Raw genomic sequence first — 16,021 nt, 5'->3', positions numbered from 1 at the left:
GGGGGCCTGGCAGGCCTCCAAGTAAGAATAGCAAAGCTCAACAGAAATGTCCCCGCAGAGATGCAGGTCAGTGGCCCGGGAGAGGCTGGCAACAGGAGTCAGCTAAACGGCCAGCCGAGGAACAAAGAGGCCTTGGAGAAAGGATGCAGGCCTGAGCTCCAGCCCCTGAGAGATAGACATCGTCACAGGCACCCCAGTGCTGGGGAGATCTCTTGGGTGAGCCACGAGGGGAGTAACTGGGGTCCTAGGTCCTCAGGGATGGTCACCTGCGTCAGTCCTTACTTCGACGGCCCAGAACGATGACTTTCTTTGTCTCTCTGCCTTCATAGCCTAGCCTCAGTTTGGTCCCCTCAACACACACACACACACACACACACACACACACACACACACACACATACCCGGCCCTCACTATTCTTGAGTGGCCTTAGCAGAAATGGTTCTCTGCAGGATGGAGACGTTTAGAGGATGCCATCTGCTCTGCTTCATGATTCCTAGGTCACTCAGCATCCTGCAGACGGTTCACCATCACCAGCCACAGACCCCAGCATCTCTGGCTCTGACTGCCCACCTGCCCCAACAGAGAGGCCTTCAACCTCAAAGCACACACATACCTAGCAGCTGCTCTGCTTTCTCCCCAGCCCCCATGCCCCATCTCACCTTCACGCCCTTCCATCTTCTGTCCAGGCCTCCTGGCCCTTCAACTCAATGCTTTCTCTTTTAAAAAGGAATTTTTAAGATTTGATTAATTCATTTATTTGGTGTGTGGGGTGTACTGCTGGTGTGCTTGTGGAGGTCAAAGGGTAACCTGTGAGGGCCAGCCTTCTCCTTCTACCATGTGGGCTCTGGAGATTGAATTCAGGTCATTGGGCTTGGCCACAAGTGACTTTACCAGCTGAGTTATCTTGTCGGCCACCTTACACTTTCCTTGCTACATTCTCTGCTGCCCTACTTTTCTGTCTTTGGGCTTCAGGCCGCACATCCACCATGATGTCCCTAAGTGTTAGTCCCAAGGAGGTTAGAGACAAGCATACTCTTCAATAAGCTGGAGCCTCCATGGTACCCAGTGTCCCGTCTCTGTACGCAGTTACTTTTAGTATTCATAGAGGGGGGCTCTTCTGAGGCTCTGCCAAGGGGTGCCCCATCGTGCAACCTATCCCTCGTTCTCTACAAAACACCCATCATATCCTTCGGGGAAAGGAGAAGACAGACAGAACTCCCTACTGCATTTGTGGCCTTTTGTCCTTGGTGGAAGACTTTTGCCTACTTCTCAGGTCCCCTGCCTCACCCCTTTCTGGTTATATAGTCCAACCATACTAGAAAACACAGAGTTTTGGTTTGCATAATCAGACCACTTACACTCTCATCCCCTTCAGACCTGCTCTTCATGCTCCCTGCTGACTGGACCACACCCCTGCCACCAGGCACTGTTAGCTTACACGGTAAGCACGGTTCCCAGGTTCTCTGCAGTGGAAAAGAAGCCCTCGGCACAGGCCCCAGATCTGCTATGACAAAGCCAATCTGGGAGCATACACCTCTTAACTCCTTATGCCCCCTCTGGCTTCCCTTTCTCTGTTTCTGGTGTGTGTTGTGTATGTGTGTGTCCATGTGTATTTGCACGTGTGTTCACATGCACATGGAAGCTAGAGACTGATGTTAAGTCTCTTCTTCACTTGCTTTCCGTTTTATTTTACGACAAACTGAACCTGGAGATGACCAGCACAGCTAGCCTGACTGGCCGGCCAGTGGGCACCAGGGATCTACCCCTCCCCAGCACTACCATTACAAGCATGTCCACCACGCCTGACTTTTTACATGGGTGCTGGGGATCTGAGCTCAGGTCCTCATGCTTGCGCACCAAGCACTTCACCAATAGAGCCACCTCCCTGCCCATCTCTTTATCATGGATCTTTCCTGCTTTCTCTTTCTCCTTTCCCTTTAGTCCATGCAGTGCCTCTGCTGCAAAACCCTCCCATTGCTGTTCTGCCTCATCCACAGCGCTGTCTTTGCTAACTTTCCCTGGGCTATAAACTATGGTATTGGCTCCAGCTTCTGCTCCTTCAGCCTCAGCTCCCATCCTTGTCTTTGTTGAACAGAGGTGAAGGTCTGCATTCGTTTCATGACATCCTCCTTTCGGTCCCATCGCTGTAGAGACACTAAATTTTTTGTCACGTTTGATTCTATGGCAGCCTCTTCTCTGCTGACACAACCAGGACAAGATACCTAGCTGGTAGATCCCAGAGCACAATGTAAATGCAGAGCCCCTTGTTGAAAGATTAAGAATTTCAAGATGGAGAAACTGGCTCAGGTGATAAAGGGTGATAAAGGGTTTGTCAGACAAATACGAGGCCCTGAGTCCTCATGAAGATCCAGGCACAATGTCGTGCAACTGGAATCCCGCTGCTGGGGAGGTGGAGATGGGATCACTAGGGCCAGCATCGGGGAACACTGGTCAGTCGTGCCCAGTTGGTGAGCTCCAGATTCAGTGAGACCCTGCTGAAAAGAACAAGGTGAAGAGCGTTAGAGGATGACCCCTGATGTTCACCTTTGACCTCTACACATAGGTGCACACGCACGCGCCACACACATAAAGACATAGAATAAAATATTTCAAGATGTCAATGCCAGAGGTGCTGTCCATTTTCCAATCCAGCTACCAAGTCCTTCTAAGCATTATGACCCCTACAAGGGCACAGATGGCACATGCACCGAGCTGCCCCCACCCATGCCCCCCTCGTCCTCAGCCGTCTTAGATGGCCTCTCGGGGTCCCTGGGCAGACCAGTCTCAGCCACTTCCAGAAGTGCGGGCCCCCTCTTCAGTGAGCACGCAGTGCTCATCGCCTCCAGGTCTTTGGGGCAAGCTCACCCCCATAGCTCCTGGAGGCCGTGGGACATTTGCATCTTCTGAAAATCGATTCACATGTGAGCCGCACCTGGCTGAGCCTGAGGAAATGAGGACGCATTGATCAGTGCTGATCACCACGCTCTAAATGGTCAATGCTCAGCAGTCAAGACAGGAATAAGAGCAGGCCCTAAAGGACCCTGTGTGTTCAGAGCAAAGTGATCTGGTTAGGAAACCATTTTACACATATGCAGCATGGCAACCGCACTTTGATGAATAGGAGAGCTTCCCCACCACACACGCTCAGGGAGAGAGCACACCACTGTCAAAAGGCTGAGATGGGGCCGTGTGCGGCTGGTTCTAGGGTGCTGACCCGGACATTTTGGCTGAGGAGTATCAATGGTGAAACAGTGGAAGGAGAGAGAGGTTGCAATGAAATTTTGAGGTATGAAGGAAAAGCTGGAAAGGCACCGCTGAAGTGTGTGGACCCCCTCAGTGGAGACTCTGGGGCCAGGCATTCCTTTTCAGATCTGCCCCTGTCAAAGCAAAGGCAGGAGCTAGGCTTCCTCCCTCGGCCTTCCCAGTTGGCCTGCAGAGCGCAAAACCCCTCAATTTTAGGCGAAACAAACGGCTGCATTTCCCTGCATTTTGCTTGTTCAATCTCTTCCACAGCTACCCTGTCTTAAGCCAACAACAAAGGGACCATGTTGGCCTGGACTTCCTTCTGTCTTAAGCAGAAGACCCGCGAGTCTTGGTTGCTAGCCCGAGTTCAGTGAGTCCATGACTGGCGGGGGTGGGGGTTGGGCCTTTCCCGCCACTCGTTCTAATTGGTCCTCAGAGTACGTGCTAACTCAAAACCCAGAGCAGAGGGGACCGCACCGTCCTGCTAGTGGCAGCCAGAAAGTACCGCTGGGTGGGAAGAAAGTGGTTCCCATCCCGATAGCCTTACTAGTTACCGCAACCTCACAAAAAAGGCATTTGCAAATATAGCCAAAAGTAGAGAAATGATGTCATGATCCCTGAAACCCCACTACCTAGTTAGCTTCACATATCTCCTCCAGGACGACCTGGCTTCATTAACCCTCTCCCACCACCCATTTTAAAATAGGATGTGGGCGGCGTGGTGGAGGAGGCACCCGGGGAGTGCGGGTTCCTTAGCTGCCTTAGCGGCGGCTGGAAAGATGCGAAATGAATGATGAGGGGCACCATAGGGCGAGGAGTCGTGCTCACCCTTCGTTGGGGCCACCCCTCCCCGCTCCCGCGAGCAGGGCAGGGGCGGGACCTGAGGGCGGGGCCCCAGAAGGGCGGGGGTGAGGGGGCGCTACCCCTAGTGACTCAAGGCGCGTGCGGCTGGGCGCAGTACGCCAGTCTCTCTCTGCAGCGCCGTGTGTTGCCGCTCCGCAGCAGAGGTCCGTGCCTGCCGCTGTCTTCGCGCCGCCGCCCCCGCCACAGCCACCATGCCCAACTTCGCCGGTACCTGGAAGATGCGCAGCAGCGAGAATTTCGATGAACTCCTCAAGGCGCTGGGTAAGCTGGTGCGGAGAGCGTGCCCGGTCTGCCAGAAGGCAGCCGAGAGGTACCCCTGCCCCAAAGAGGGTGGTCCGGGGAGGTTCGGGCAGGAGGGAGTCTGTGGAGTAATAAATCTCTCTGTTTCCTCTGCGTCCCCCGAATTCCAGAGGAGCGTTGGCTCCGAAACCAACCGGTTCAACTAACGTTTGCTGGACATTTGGCGCTTTTCTCGACGGTTCCATCTTTATCTCGTGCTAGACCACAGTGAGGAGCAGGAACTTTAAGCTGGGGACTGTTTGAGACCAGATCTCGCCATGAAAGCGCTGGGTAGCTCAGGAAAGCCACTTGCCATCTCTGAATCTCAGTTTCTCTTCTTGAAAGCCCAGGCGAGGACAGAGACAAGTGGAACTAATTTAAGAGCCCTGTCTAAAGTCATAGGATTTGGGCAATGCCAAACAAGTCTGGGGGGCCAGGGGTAAGGACCTGAGACCCAAGCCCGTGCTTCCTCGTGCAGGTGTGAACGCCATGCTGAGGAAGGTGGCAGTGGCGGCTGCATCTAAGCCGCACGTGGAGATCCGCCAGGATGGGGATCAGTTCTACATCAAGACATCCACCACGGTGCGCACCACGGAGATCAACTTCAAGGTCGGAGAGGGCTTCGAGGAGGAGACAGTGGACGGACGCAAGTGCAGGGTGAGACCGCAGAGACCGCACCTCCTTCCTTCCTTCCTTCCTTCCTTCCTTCCTTCCTTCCTTCCTTCCTTCCTTCCTTCCTTCCTTCCTTCCTTCCTTCCTTCCTTCCGGGGTACCCCTTCCAACCCTTAGCCCGCTGTAGCGGGCGCGCTTTCGTTGTAGTGTGTGTCAGGGGAGGTTTGTGTGCCCTACTGGTTCTGGGCTCAGGAAAAAGCCCTACCCCTATTCCCTCTCTATACCATCCCCCATGCGCAAATAGGCGCGCTTAAAGCGCGCACTCTGGGTGGCTGTGATCCTGGCTGTGGTTAGTGCCTCTCTAGTGGCGCCTTCAGCGCTAGCTCTTGTTGCCTCTTGTCCTGCTCAGCTGCTGAGTTACCTGTCATAGGTGGGGTGGCTGATCTAGGGTCCCATCCCCTGAGTCCCTAGACAATAGGGGGACGCTTTGGATCCCGTTGCACAGTCTGGATCACCTGCCACTCCTTCCTGCCCTTCCGTGTTCAACAGAAGTCTTGAAAGGAATGGTGAAATTCTTCTGAAAGTAAAAGCAACGCAAGGTTCTAGCTGAGAAAATGTACTGAATGTCCTTTCTAAGTCCTCAAGGGTGAGAGGCAGAAAGAGGTGATTAGGGGGGAGATGGGTAGAGAGGGAAGGAGGGGGAGGGGAGAGATTGAGATTGGTGTTTGAGAAGACAAGGCTTGTTATATAGCCCTGCTAGGCTAGCCTGGAACTCTCGGTGTGTAGACTTGGTGACCTCAAACTCAGGGTTTTCCAGCCTCACCCCTGGAGTGCTGGGAGTACAAGCTTCCACCACCACTATATCCAAAAGACAAGAGAGGCTTTTGTTAGTTTGTTTGTTTTTGTTTTTTTAATTTCTGAAACACGTCTGGAGCAAATGACTCTACATCGCTGTGAAAGCCTCACACTGAGTGTAAGGCTGGCCTTGCTATCTCATTTAAACAGGACGTTCCCCTTTCTCCACTGTGGGTCTTTGTTGGTTGTTGTTCTGTGTATTTGTTTCTTGTCTGGTTATTTGTTTGAGACAGGATCTTGCTCACCATAGCCCAGGCTGGATCCGCTTGCCTCAGCCCTCCTGTTTCTGCCAAGTGCTGGGATCACAAAGTGAACCACTATATCCAGCTTTTCCAGTGTTCTAAAAAATTTTGCAAATGAGGTCAAGTACTGTAGCCCATGCCCTTAATCCCAGTACTCCGAGGACAGAGGCAGGCAGATCTCTTGTGAGCTCAAGACCAGTCAGGCCTACAAAGTGAGGAGGAGGGAATGTTTTTGTATTGTAACAACATTCTAAAGAGTGGGAAATTATTTTTTTTCCTCTTTCCTGAGCCATACCTGTCTGGTCCAATTGTGATTCTAGTTACCATCTTTGGAAGGACAGAGAGACACAGCCCCAAGTAGCAGGCTCAGTCATGGGGCAGTCTTTGCCTATCAGCATTGATTCCTGCTTGAAGCTAGTATGACTTGAGGTTCAATCCTCAGCATTCACAGGAAGGAAAAAACTTAGAGTGCTCATAGTGGAGAAGGAAGGGGGACCTGGTGGGGAAGCTGGCTTAGCAGTAAGGAGGGCTCAATTCAGAGATTGAGCTAACGCTGAGGGCAATTCTGATTTAAGAACAACAGAAGAATCAGGTAACACCCTGGAGAGAGCAGGGCTTAGGAGTTCCCCGTCCCTTCCCCCATCCTCTGCCTAATGAAGGAGTCCCATGTGTTGGTTAAAAGGTGATTGTGTGCACATTCAGCACCACCCAGCCCAGCTGCACCTCACTTTGCTGTATATAGACACGGAGAAACTACAGGGACTCCCCCTTTTGTCTGTCCACCTCCAACCCCCTGAAAAACCTTCAAGTTGACTTGATTTTTAAAATATTTCTAGAAGGATGCAGCCTGGACAGTGGAGCTTTTTATCCCCAGAGACAGACAGACAGAGAGACAGATGTAGGTTTTTAGAGAAGGCTGTGAGCTACGTCTGGTGAGGAATGCAGAGAAAGAACTGTGTTAGTCCAACATCTGGACACGAACCCACCTTCTCATCTGCCTGCCACCAGCGGAATTGCAAATACCATGATGGCTCAATGGTTTTAACATTTTGTGACCCTGACATGAAGGTGTTTTAAAGTCCAGATTGCTGGGAGAGGGTCTCTGTGTTGGTGTAAGTGAATCCTGGCTTGCTCTGAATTTTATTCCTAGACAGCAAAGCATGCCTAAGGCTTTGCTGCTCCAGAGAGAAAGAGAGAGAGAGAGAGAGAGAGAGAGAGAGAGAGAGAGAGAGAGAGATAAAAAGGTATATTTATACTCCATAAAATCCGTGACCGGCACTCTGGGTCTGCACTCTCTGTGGCTCAGCAGAGAGGATGCTGTGCCCCGCTGACAAGGACCATGTGTTGCTTTTCTGCCTGGCAATTATTCTCCAGGGTTCTTTGTGTTCTCCCCACCCCGCTGCCGAGACTATAATTAATATCACTAATGGTTTTCCTGCCCTGCAGAGTTTGCCCACTTGGGAGAACGAGAACAAGATTCACTGCACACAGACTCTTCTTGAGGGGGATGGCCCCAAAACCTACTGGACCCGAGAGCTGGCCAATGATGAGCTGATCCTGGTAAGGGCCCTTTGAGTCTGAGACAAGCCCAGGGCTCCCCAGGTGATCCCCAGACGTGGGCCGTGTGCTGTCCTCGTGCTCCTTCGTGGAGAAAGTCATTTGCCACAGGTTAAAATTTGAGCAGAAAGCTTGGGCTGACCGTTGAGAGCAGAGGAAATCACTGTTAAGTGGTTGCAGGGGAGAGGGGAGTGACCGAGAGGGCAGGATCATAACAGACCGGCTGGAGGACCAGACCTTTGTCCAACCCATTCTATTTGAACCCCAGTGGTGAGTGGTACCCAGTCTCCTCTCTTGACTTGGAATGCTGGGGCCCTGTGCGATCTGTCGGCTTCTACATAATGGGATCTCCACCTTCTCGTGACCCACTTTGCTAGAAAAGTTTCCCTAGTTTTTGTTTGTTTGTTTGTTTGTTTATCACATCAGCATTCAGTGCCATAGAGAGTATTTTTACTCCTGACTTACAAACTCCAGGGGCCCCCAGGAGCCAGGCAAGGAATGCTAACTGGGAAATGTCTGCCGCATCGCTGTGGAAGGGTGGACTCTCCAGGGCTAGAGAGGGGAGCACTGTCTGAAACTATGAAGATGGAAACCTTTTTGTTTGTTTTTAGCATTTTTGTTTTGTGCTGTTATTTTTGAGACAGGGTTTCCCTGTGTAGCCTTGGCTGTCCTAGAACTCTCTCTGTAGACCAGGCTGGCCTTGAACTCAGAGATTCGCCTGCCTCCACCTTCTGAGTGCTGGGATTAAAGGTGTATGCCACCACGTCTGAACTAGACTGAAACATTTTAACTATCCACAGCCAAGTACACCTTACCTAGTGAGGCCAAGTTTATATCTAACCCTCTCCTGTAATGTAACATTCTGAAGGCTGAGGCAGAAGGATCGTGAGTTCCAGGCCAGTGGGAACTATAGAGCAAGACCCTATTTCTAGAAGAAAAACAAATGGTTCAACTTATTCACACCTTCCCAGTTTTATGCTGAGGAAACCGGGGAGGCTGAGAGGACAGACAAGCCCCACTTACTTTTCCTCCCTCCCTGTTTCAGAACTGACTGCTACCTCCCACCCCAGGGCAGAAAGGAAGAGCCCTTGTGAGTGACCAGGACCTGTGTCTTTGTTCCCCATTAGGCTGTCCTTAGCATTACCGCTGTTGACTTCCTGACCCATTGCCTAGATACTGAACTCTGAAGAGTTTGCTGGGGAGAGATGTCCCATATGACTATGGCTTGGACCTTCTTTGTCCTTCCCAAGCCCCATCCTCCAGCTGTAAAATGAAATTGAGCTGCGGCCCCTGAGATTCCTTTCAGCCCTAAAATTACATGTTTAGCCTGCAAGAAGACCCTGAATTGAGCTGCCTGTTACTTTGAGACTGTTTGATCTCTCCCCCTTCCTCTCTTCTTGGCCCTTGCTAGGATGATTTAACTAGTTCTTCTCCTTTCGTGGACAAAAGGGGCAGGGTTAATTTGCAACCTGGCTAATGTTTTCAGCAGAGGGCCACTTCATGGACTCAGAGGGCAATCTGAGGCTGAGACTTGGAAGTCTAGGGAGACAGACACATGTAGTTTATGGGGATCAGAGGCCACCAGGAGGGATGATGTTAGAGTTCTTGAACCTAGCTGAGGATTAAGTAGGATTGGTCAGTTTATGGTGAAAAAGTGGAATTTTGGTAACCTCTGTAATACTGAGCAGCCAGAGTCACAGACTAAATATCGGTGAAGAATTCCGCCACATTTCGTCCCTTACTACCCCCACACTGCAGCTCCTCCTCGGCATCCTTCCCTGGCTCGGAAAACATATATACAAGCCTCAAAGGGAGCATTAATTCTTGGCATTTGGGATGTGAAATGTGGGCTTTTGTTTCAAGGGTTATTATCGTTAATAAATCTAAAACGCTGGGAGATGCAATCTTCACGTAAGGAGAGGTAAGTAACTTTAGTTGAGTTGAAATAAGTGTCCCCAGAGCCAACAGTAAATTGCCATGGGCTGTAAATTGTCATCCTTTGAAAACTGAGTCTACTCCCCCACACAGCGCTGGAATACTCTGTAGAGTTTCTTTCTGGAACCTCTAAGCATAAATATAAGCAATGGGAGGCTGGAAAGGGATTTTCAATTGGAGTGAGAAATGTGAGGATTTCTTCCCATGTCCTGAAGCTTTTTTTTTTTTTTTTTTTTTTTTTTGCCTGGGTGAGCTCCAAAGGCCTATGTGGCTATGGAGCTCAAGGAATTCTGGGAAATCAACATAGTTCTTGGGATGCAGCATCTAAAAGCTGACTCACTATGGGAACTCTACCCCATCCCAACACATGCCCAGGACAGAATCATCTGCATTCCTCACTAAAGTGCAGACACAAAGCCTTTAAACTGCCCGTCTTGTTAGGACCTCCTTAATACTCACTGTATGCAAGAACCATTTCTTGGAAGCAGGTGATGCCTTAGCAAATATCCTAAGAGCATCTGGTCACTAAGGGCTCCAAGGGTAAGAATCGGAAATACATCCCATTCTTACACTGACTAAAATCAAACAATGGGACTGATAAGACACTTGCCTAGTGTGGGTAAGACCCGGCATGGAAAGATAAATATATAGATTTTAAAAAAGACTCTGGAGACCTTAAAGTAATTAAATGCTTAGCACACTAGTTTTAGCTTCTCTTGAATTGCCAGCATCTGGGGAATCTGGAAGGAAAGGACCCTGCAACAAATCAGCACACACTTATGCCCTCATCAAAGCTGCCAGCTGAGGAGGGTTTATCTTTTTTTGTGTGTTTGTTTTAATTTTTATTTTATGTGTGTGGGTGTTTTGCCTTCATGTATTTCTTTGTACCACATGTATGCTGGTACCCATGAAGGCCAAAGGAGGGTGTTGAATCTCCTGGAACTGGAGTTGCAGACTCTTGTGAGTCACCACATGGGTGCTGGGACTCAAACCCTGGTCTGCAAGAGCAGCCACTGCTCTTAACTACTGAGCCATCTCTGCGGCCCTTTTTGTCCTTGTTTTTTGCACACACTTTGCTTTCCTGTTCTGACTGTGAGAATCCCAGGAGAGCAGGCCTGTGAGTAATTGGCAGTTTGTGGGGGTTTGAGACAGCTTACTTATACAGATGCTACCACTTCAGGAACCAGAAGAAAAATGTCCCTTCCTGTCCGTGGAAGGATTTATAGCCTCCCTCTAACCAACAAAGAGTCATAGAATCCTAGCTGGAAAGAACTTTCAGACCCATCTTGTTTAAAATCACCCTGCCTCTCAACATACCCTTTGCCTGCCCTGCGCAGGCCAAGAGAGGGAGAGCCTGGTCCAGCTGTGGGTTGCAGAGTTAGATCAGAAGGCCAGTTCTTGTATCTGAGACTGGCGTTTTAGTTTGGAGGTGATGTACTATAGCTATACCTCCACATCCATAAGGGATTTGTTACAGGACCCCTGCTGACACCAATATTCAAGTTCCCTAATAAAAGGGTGTAGCCTTTGGCCTACATACAGCCTCCCGCATCATTCCTAGTTTACAACCATTCCATATTTATAATACCCAATACTATATGAATCCATGCAAATGTGTCATTCTGTATTGTCTAGGGAATAATAAATAGCATGTAAGAAAAAACTGGCTACCTTTAGGATGTATGCAGATTTTAAGTGAATATTATTAATCTGTGCTCGGTTGACTGTGAGGGTGTAGAACCCATGTGTACAGGCTCTCCTTACATCGGGCTGTCGTTTCCCAGGCTCGATGGTTGCTTCCCAGAAGGCAGTTCCACCTTATCTCCAAACCACAGTTCCATCCGGCTCTAGCTGCCCAAGCCCCTCACTCTTGGGCGGTCACTTGAAGGGACACAGAAGCCTTTCAGAAATACCCGATATGACATCCATCTCCTTCTAGTCCCGTTTCTAAACTAGAGCCAGGAAATGTGCGTATTTTATGTCAGCGCCCGCAGGTGCTGGAAGCAAAGGAGAACATAGTTCCGTGCCCTATTGCGTCTTTGCTGGGCAGGAGCCTGCTCAGGGGAGAATGCCTGCCCTCTGCCCTGAGCATTCAGCGTGAGCACACAGCTCAGGAAGCTTGAAGGCTGATATGGAGAGTTGTAAATGGGGCAGTCTGTCGTCTCGGTGATGTGTTTTAAACATTTTCACACAGGCATCTGTACTGATAGGTTTTCCTTTTCTTCTCCGGGCAGACATTTGGCGCCGATGATGTGGTGTGCACAAGAATTTATGTCCGGGAGTAAAGGTGGCTGGCTTGTTCCTGCTTTCAGGACAGGATGCGAGTTCCCCTGAGGACTGTGTCATCGGCCTGCACAGCCAGTGGGTCTTTCCTCCTACACACCCCTCCCCGTAAACATTAGGCAACCCCGTTTTCCCTGTGACACTGCTGTAGTGCCCTGCCCTCAGGCCCCTGTCGCCTGTGCATCCCTGGTTTGGCGTTTGCATGGTTGTACCGGTCATTAAACTGGTTGGACGCATCTCAAGGCTTTTTTTTTCTTTGGAGGGGGTGCTGCTTCTGTTGCAGCACGGGGGTTAAAGCAGCATTGTGTGGGCCTGTTTCGTGTTTCCAGCTTTGGCCTGCCCACTTAGCTATCATGCACTGAGCATCCATCAGTGGGCACAAGCTAAAATGGTCATGAATGGTAGCTCCTAGTAGGAAAACAGGCCCAATCCAAGGGCTTTCTTAGGCGAGCATGTAAGGAAGGGACGGCTTACATGGGCATCTACAGAGCCAGGATGAGGAGAATGAGCAAAGGAAGACAAGACCCTCAGAGACTGACAATATAGAGACTAACTCGCTATTCCTAAACCTGGAGTCAGAGGGAAGAGATGCTAACACACCTTAGAGAGTTGCAGCCTGGGGGAGGGGTTCTGCAGGAGTGGAGGGACTACAGAGATCACAGCGACTGTCCAAAACACATGAACAAAAGTCAGCTGTGGTGGGGGCATCTGTCTATCATTTCAGCACTCTGAGGGCTGATGCAGGAGGATCCCTGTGAGCTCTGAGGACAGTTTGGTCTCCAGAGTGGTTCCAGGATGGTCAGGATGACATAGACAGACCTTGGGGCAGTAGAAGACCTGACTTTGAACGTGGAATCCTGACCTCGCTGCCCAATCCCATTCATTTTGTCCATTGTCCAATGCAACTGGATGAGTGATCAGGGCCAGGGAGAGGATCTTATTTAGAGATTCTCCTTCCCAGGCCACAGTCAAGCAGGCAGTGGAGCTCAACAGGCAAATACAGACAATAACTTCACACTTGCCAATGTTTACACTTGAAAATAAGTACATTTCATCTTAAAAACCTGGGCTTGGGGACTGGGCAAGTAGCTCAGTTGGTAGAGTGCTTGCCTAGCATGTGCGAAGCCCTGGGTTTGATACCCAGTGCAGAATAAACTGGGCATGATGGGAAATGCCTGTGATGCCAGTACTGAGAAGGAGGGACAAGAAGATGAGAAACTGATGGTCATCCTCAGCAACAGCAAATTTGGAGGCCAGCCTGGGGTAGGCACATCAGACAATCTTTTAAAATAGAGAAAAAAAGAAGAAAAAATCTGGGTTTCTGTTTTCTTAAGAGAGGAGACTGGGAAACCTGGCATCCCTGGGCCAACACCCTGTGGGACAGTGGCTGGCTCGGCAGCTGGCATCCCTGGGCCTACATCCCTGCAAGGTAGTGGCTGGCTTGGTAGCTGACATCCCTGCAAGGCAGTGGCTGGCTCAGAGGCTTCCTTGCCTGTGCCCTGTGCCTTCCACAGACCCCATTCTTGCCCCTATGCGCATTTGCCTGGCATGCTTCTCTTCCCATCCAAAGCCCATGGGCTCTCAGCAAGGCTGGGTCAGAGTGCTGAGGCCTGGAAAAGGCCAGAAGATCCTCAAGAGTTCACACTGTGCTGGGGCAGATGCCTAAGGCTCAGGGGGACCATGTGTGTGAATGGGGACACATTTACAGGAACCCTCACACTTTCCCAGCCCAGAGCCCTAGTTTGTTCCTGTAAAACTATGCTCCAAAAGCCATGACACCTACACATGCGCCCATTCTGAGCCCACTCGAGTCTCTCCTATGATGCCATTCATGGCTTTCCCTAAAACATCCTTCCATACAACCCTGATGCCATCAGGCGCTGTGTCAAGTGGGGCTGGGTTCTGGCCAGGTCAGAGTCCTGGCACTGGGCTACACACTATCTCTGGGGCCCAGAAGTGCCTATGCTTGTGTCCAGAACCTCCTAAGGTCCCTAATACAAGCGACTTTCCTTTCTGCTCTACTCCAGTGCACCTGGGACCAGAGAGTACAGGCAGCGTGCCATCACCTCCGCTCTGCTAACCTGTCTTCTCTGACCCTGTCCAAGTCCACACCCAGTGCCCTAAAGCATGGAGTAGGATCATGCTTTTTAGGAGAGAAGTAGGGAGACCCCTGAAGATGGAGATGCCCCAGATCGACATGCAATCGATAGAAAGCATGCTCTCCCAAGCGGAGATGAGCTGGCCACACAAGAGACAACCAGGTTTGTGTGCTTGACTACTTTGAGGATTCTGCCCAGTGGGTACCAGCTGCTCATGGCCAACGTGGAGGGGCAGAGCAAGGTCTCAGACATTGGCCTCTTTCTCTTCCTGGTTCCTGCTTCTGCACGGTCTCCTATACATCTGTATTTGCTCCGTAAGGGCTGGACTGACTGCAGAAAGGTCGGAAAGGCCCACCTATTCCTCACCCTGGGCTGTTTCCAACGTGGTCTTTTACAAATGTCACGTGGAGCACATGCTTCCTTCAGATTAACCTCTACAGGGGATGAAGAAAGAAGCAGAGTGAAGGAGGTCATAGCCCTCACTAGCTTGACAGCCAGCAGGCTTGAGTAGGGACATTGAAATGACAAGATGAGGTAACAGCACCAGAGATCACACAGAGTACCGCTGTAGGCTGTGTATCTTGAATAGTATTGGGTTTACAACATAATTGGTTTTACATTTTCCAGACAAAGGTACAATGTTTCTCTTCCCTTATGGAGCATCTTATTCGGTAAGTTCTATTGGGATGCACACCCAGGGATGTCATATTTCCCCAGTGTCCTCTCTTATAAAAACAGGAAACGAGATTTCTATTTTTTCTTTTTTGAGATTGTCACAGACAGTGTAAATGAACTGCATATGATATATAACATTTATGTGTATTTTCTATTGCTATGATAAAACACCATGACCAAGGCAACTTATAAAATAAAGCGTTTAATTGGGCTTATGTTTTCAGGGGGTTAATGTCCATGATACTAGAGCAAAGGCAGGACCAGCTGAACGCTCACATCTCAAATGGCAAACAGGAGGCAGAGAGGCAGACAGGAACGGCACCCGTCTTGACAACGCAAAACCCTTCCCCAGTGACACACCTCTGTTTCAGGATATTTGATATTTGATGGCACCGTGAAACCCCGAGACTATGCTAATAAAATTAACCTTGGATCGGGGGCAGAGCCAGCGACTAGCTGACAGGAATTAGCCAAAGAGAATATGGAGGATCCACACATATGGATAGAGAGATGCATAGGAAGTAGGGAGGGACTTAGACATTCATCATTGAAAGGCTGGGTCTCCAGCCAAAAATGAAAGTCACCTGGTCGCTTCTCAGTGTCTCCGACCTAGCAGGTTTTCACTTCAGCATCTGACTCCCGAGTCTTTACTGGTAAACAGAACAATGGAAACGTAATTAAAACCTACATTTGGAGGCTGCAGCCAAGCTGGTGCCTGCATGACTGGAAATCCCGCTAGGTCATGGTCTGAGTGGCAGGGTGCTGACACTCAGCACCTGGCAAGGGGCACAGAGAGAACTATCAGTAGAGCAGTAGGTGTGGCCGATAAGCCGACAGAAAAACAGTACACCTCCTAATCCTTCGAAATAGTTCCACCAACTAAAGCCCAAAGATTCAAACATCCGAGCCTATGACAGCCATTCTCATTCAAACCCCCACAAGACACAAGATTAAATCTGTATTATTGTTGGGGGAGCATGAATACCATGTGGAGGTCTGAGGACAACTTTCAGGGGTCGGTTCTCTCCTCCCACCCTTTCACAGGTTCCATAGATGGAACACAGGTCGCCAGGCTTGCACAGCAAGCACCATCACGCATTGAGCCCAGCCACAAGATGTTTTAATCTAAATAAAAATATTATAGTGAGAATAATCTCACTAAACTTGTCATTCTAAATTCATCCCAGACTTGCCTCTCTCTTGCTCAGCAGTCTCCAGGGTCTATAGCAGGAAGGTCAAACTATTTGGTGTGGCATCCAAAATCCTCCGTGATTTGGCTTCACCAGATAAAATAGGGAAAACAGGTTTGTAAGATTTGACTTCAACTTCTGGGCACACTTTCAGGTGACAAGTGCTAGAAACCCAGCCACAGCCAA

The 16,021-nt window shown here is 50.0% G+C and overlaps 1 protein-coding gene across 1 annotated transcript; it reads left to right on the top strand.

Annotated features, from left to right (window-relative positions):
- The first annotated feature begins 4,195 nt into the window (after window positions 1-4,195).
- Crabp1 (cellular retinoic acid binding protein 1) lies at window positions 4,196-12,113 on the top strand. Its single transcript, XM_050119397.1, has 4 exons — window positions 4,196-4,369; window positions 4,866-5,044; window positions 7,543-7,656; window positions 11,823-12,113. The coding sequence occupies exons 1-4, from the start codon at window positions 4,300-4,302 to the stop codon at window positions 11,871-11,873; spliced, it is 414 nt and encodes a 137-aa protein (XP_049975354.1). The 5' UTR covers window positions 4,196-4,299; the 3' UTR covers window positions 11,874-12,113.
- The last annotated feature ends 3,908 nt before the right edge of the window (window positions 12,114-16,021 follow it).

The sequence above is a fragment of the Alexandromys fortis genome, unplaced genomic scaffold (assembly GCF_014885135.2).
Source record: "Alexandromys fortis isolate MF-2015 unplaced genomic scaffold, M_Fortis_MF-2015_v1.1 scaffold_167, whole genome shotgun sequence".
Lineage (NCBI taxonomy): Eukaryota > Metazoa > Chordata > Mammalia > Rodentia > Cricetidae > Alexandromys > Alexandromys fortis.
Note: the sequence above shows the minus strand (reverse complement) of the source record. Positions and strands in the feature narration are given on the sequence as shown.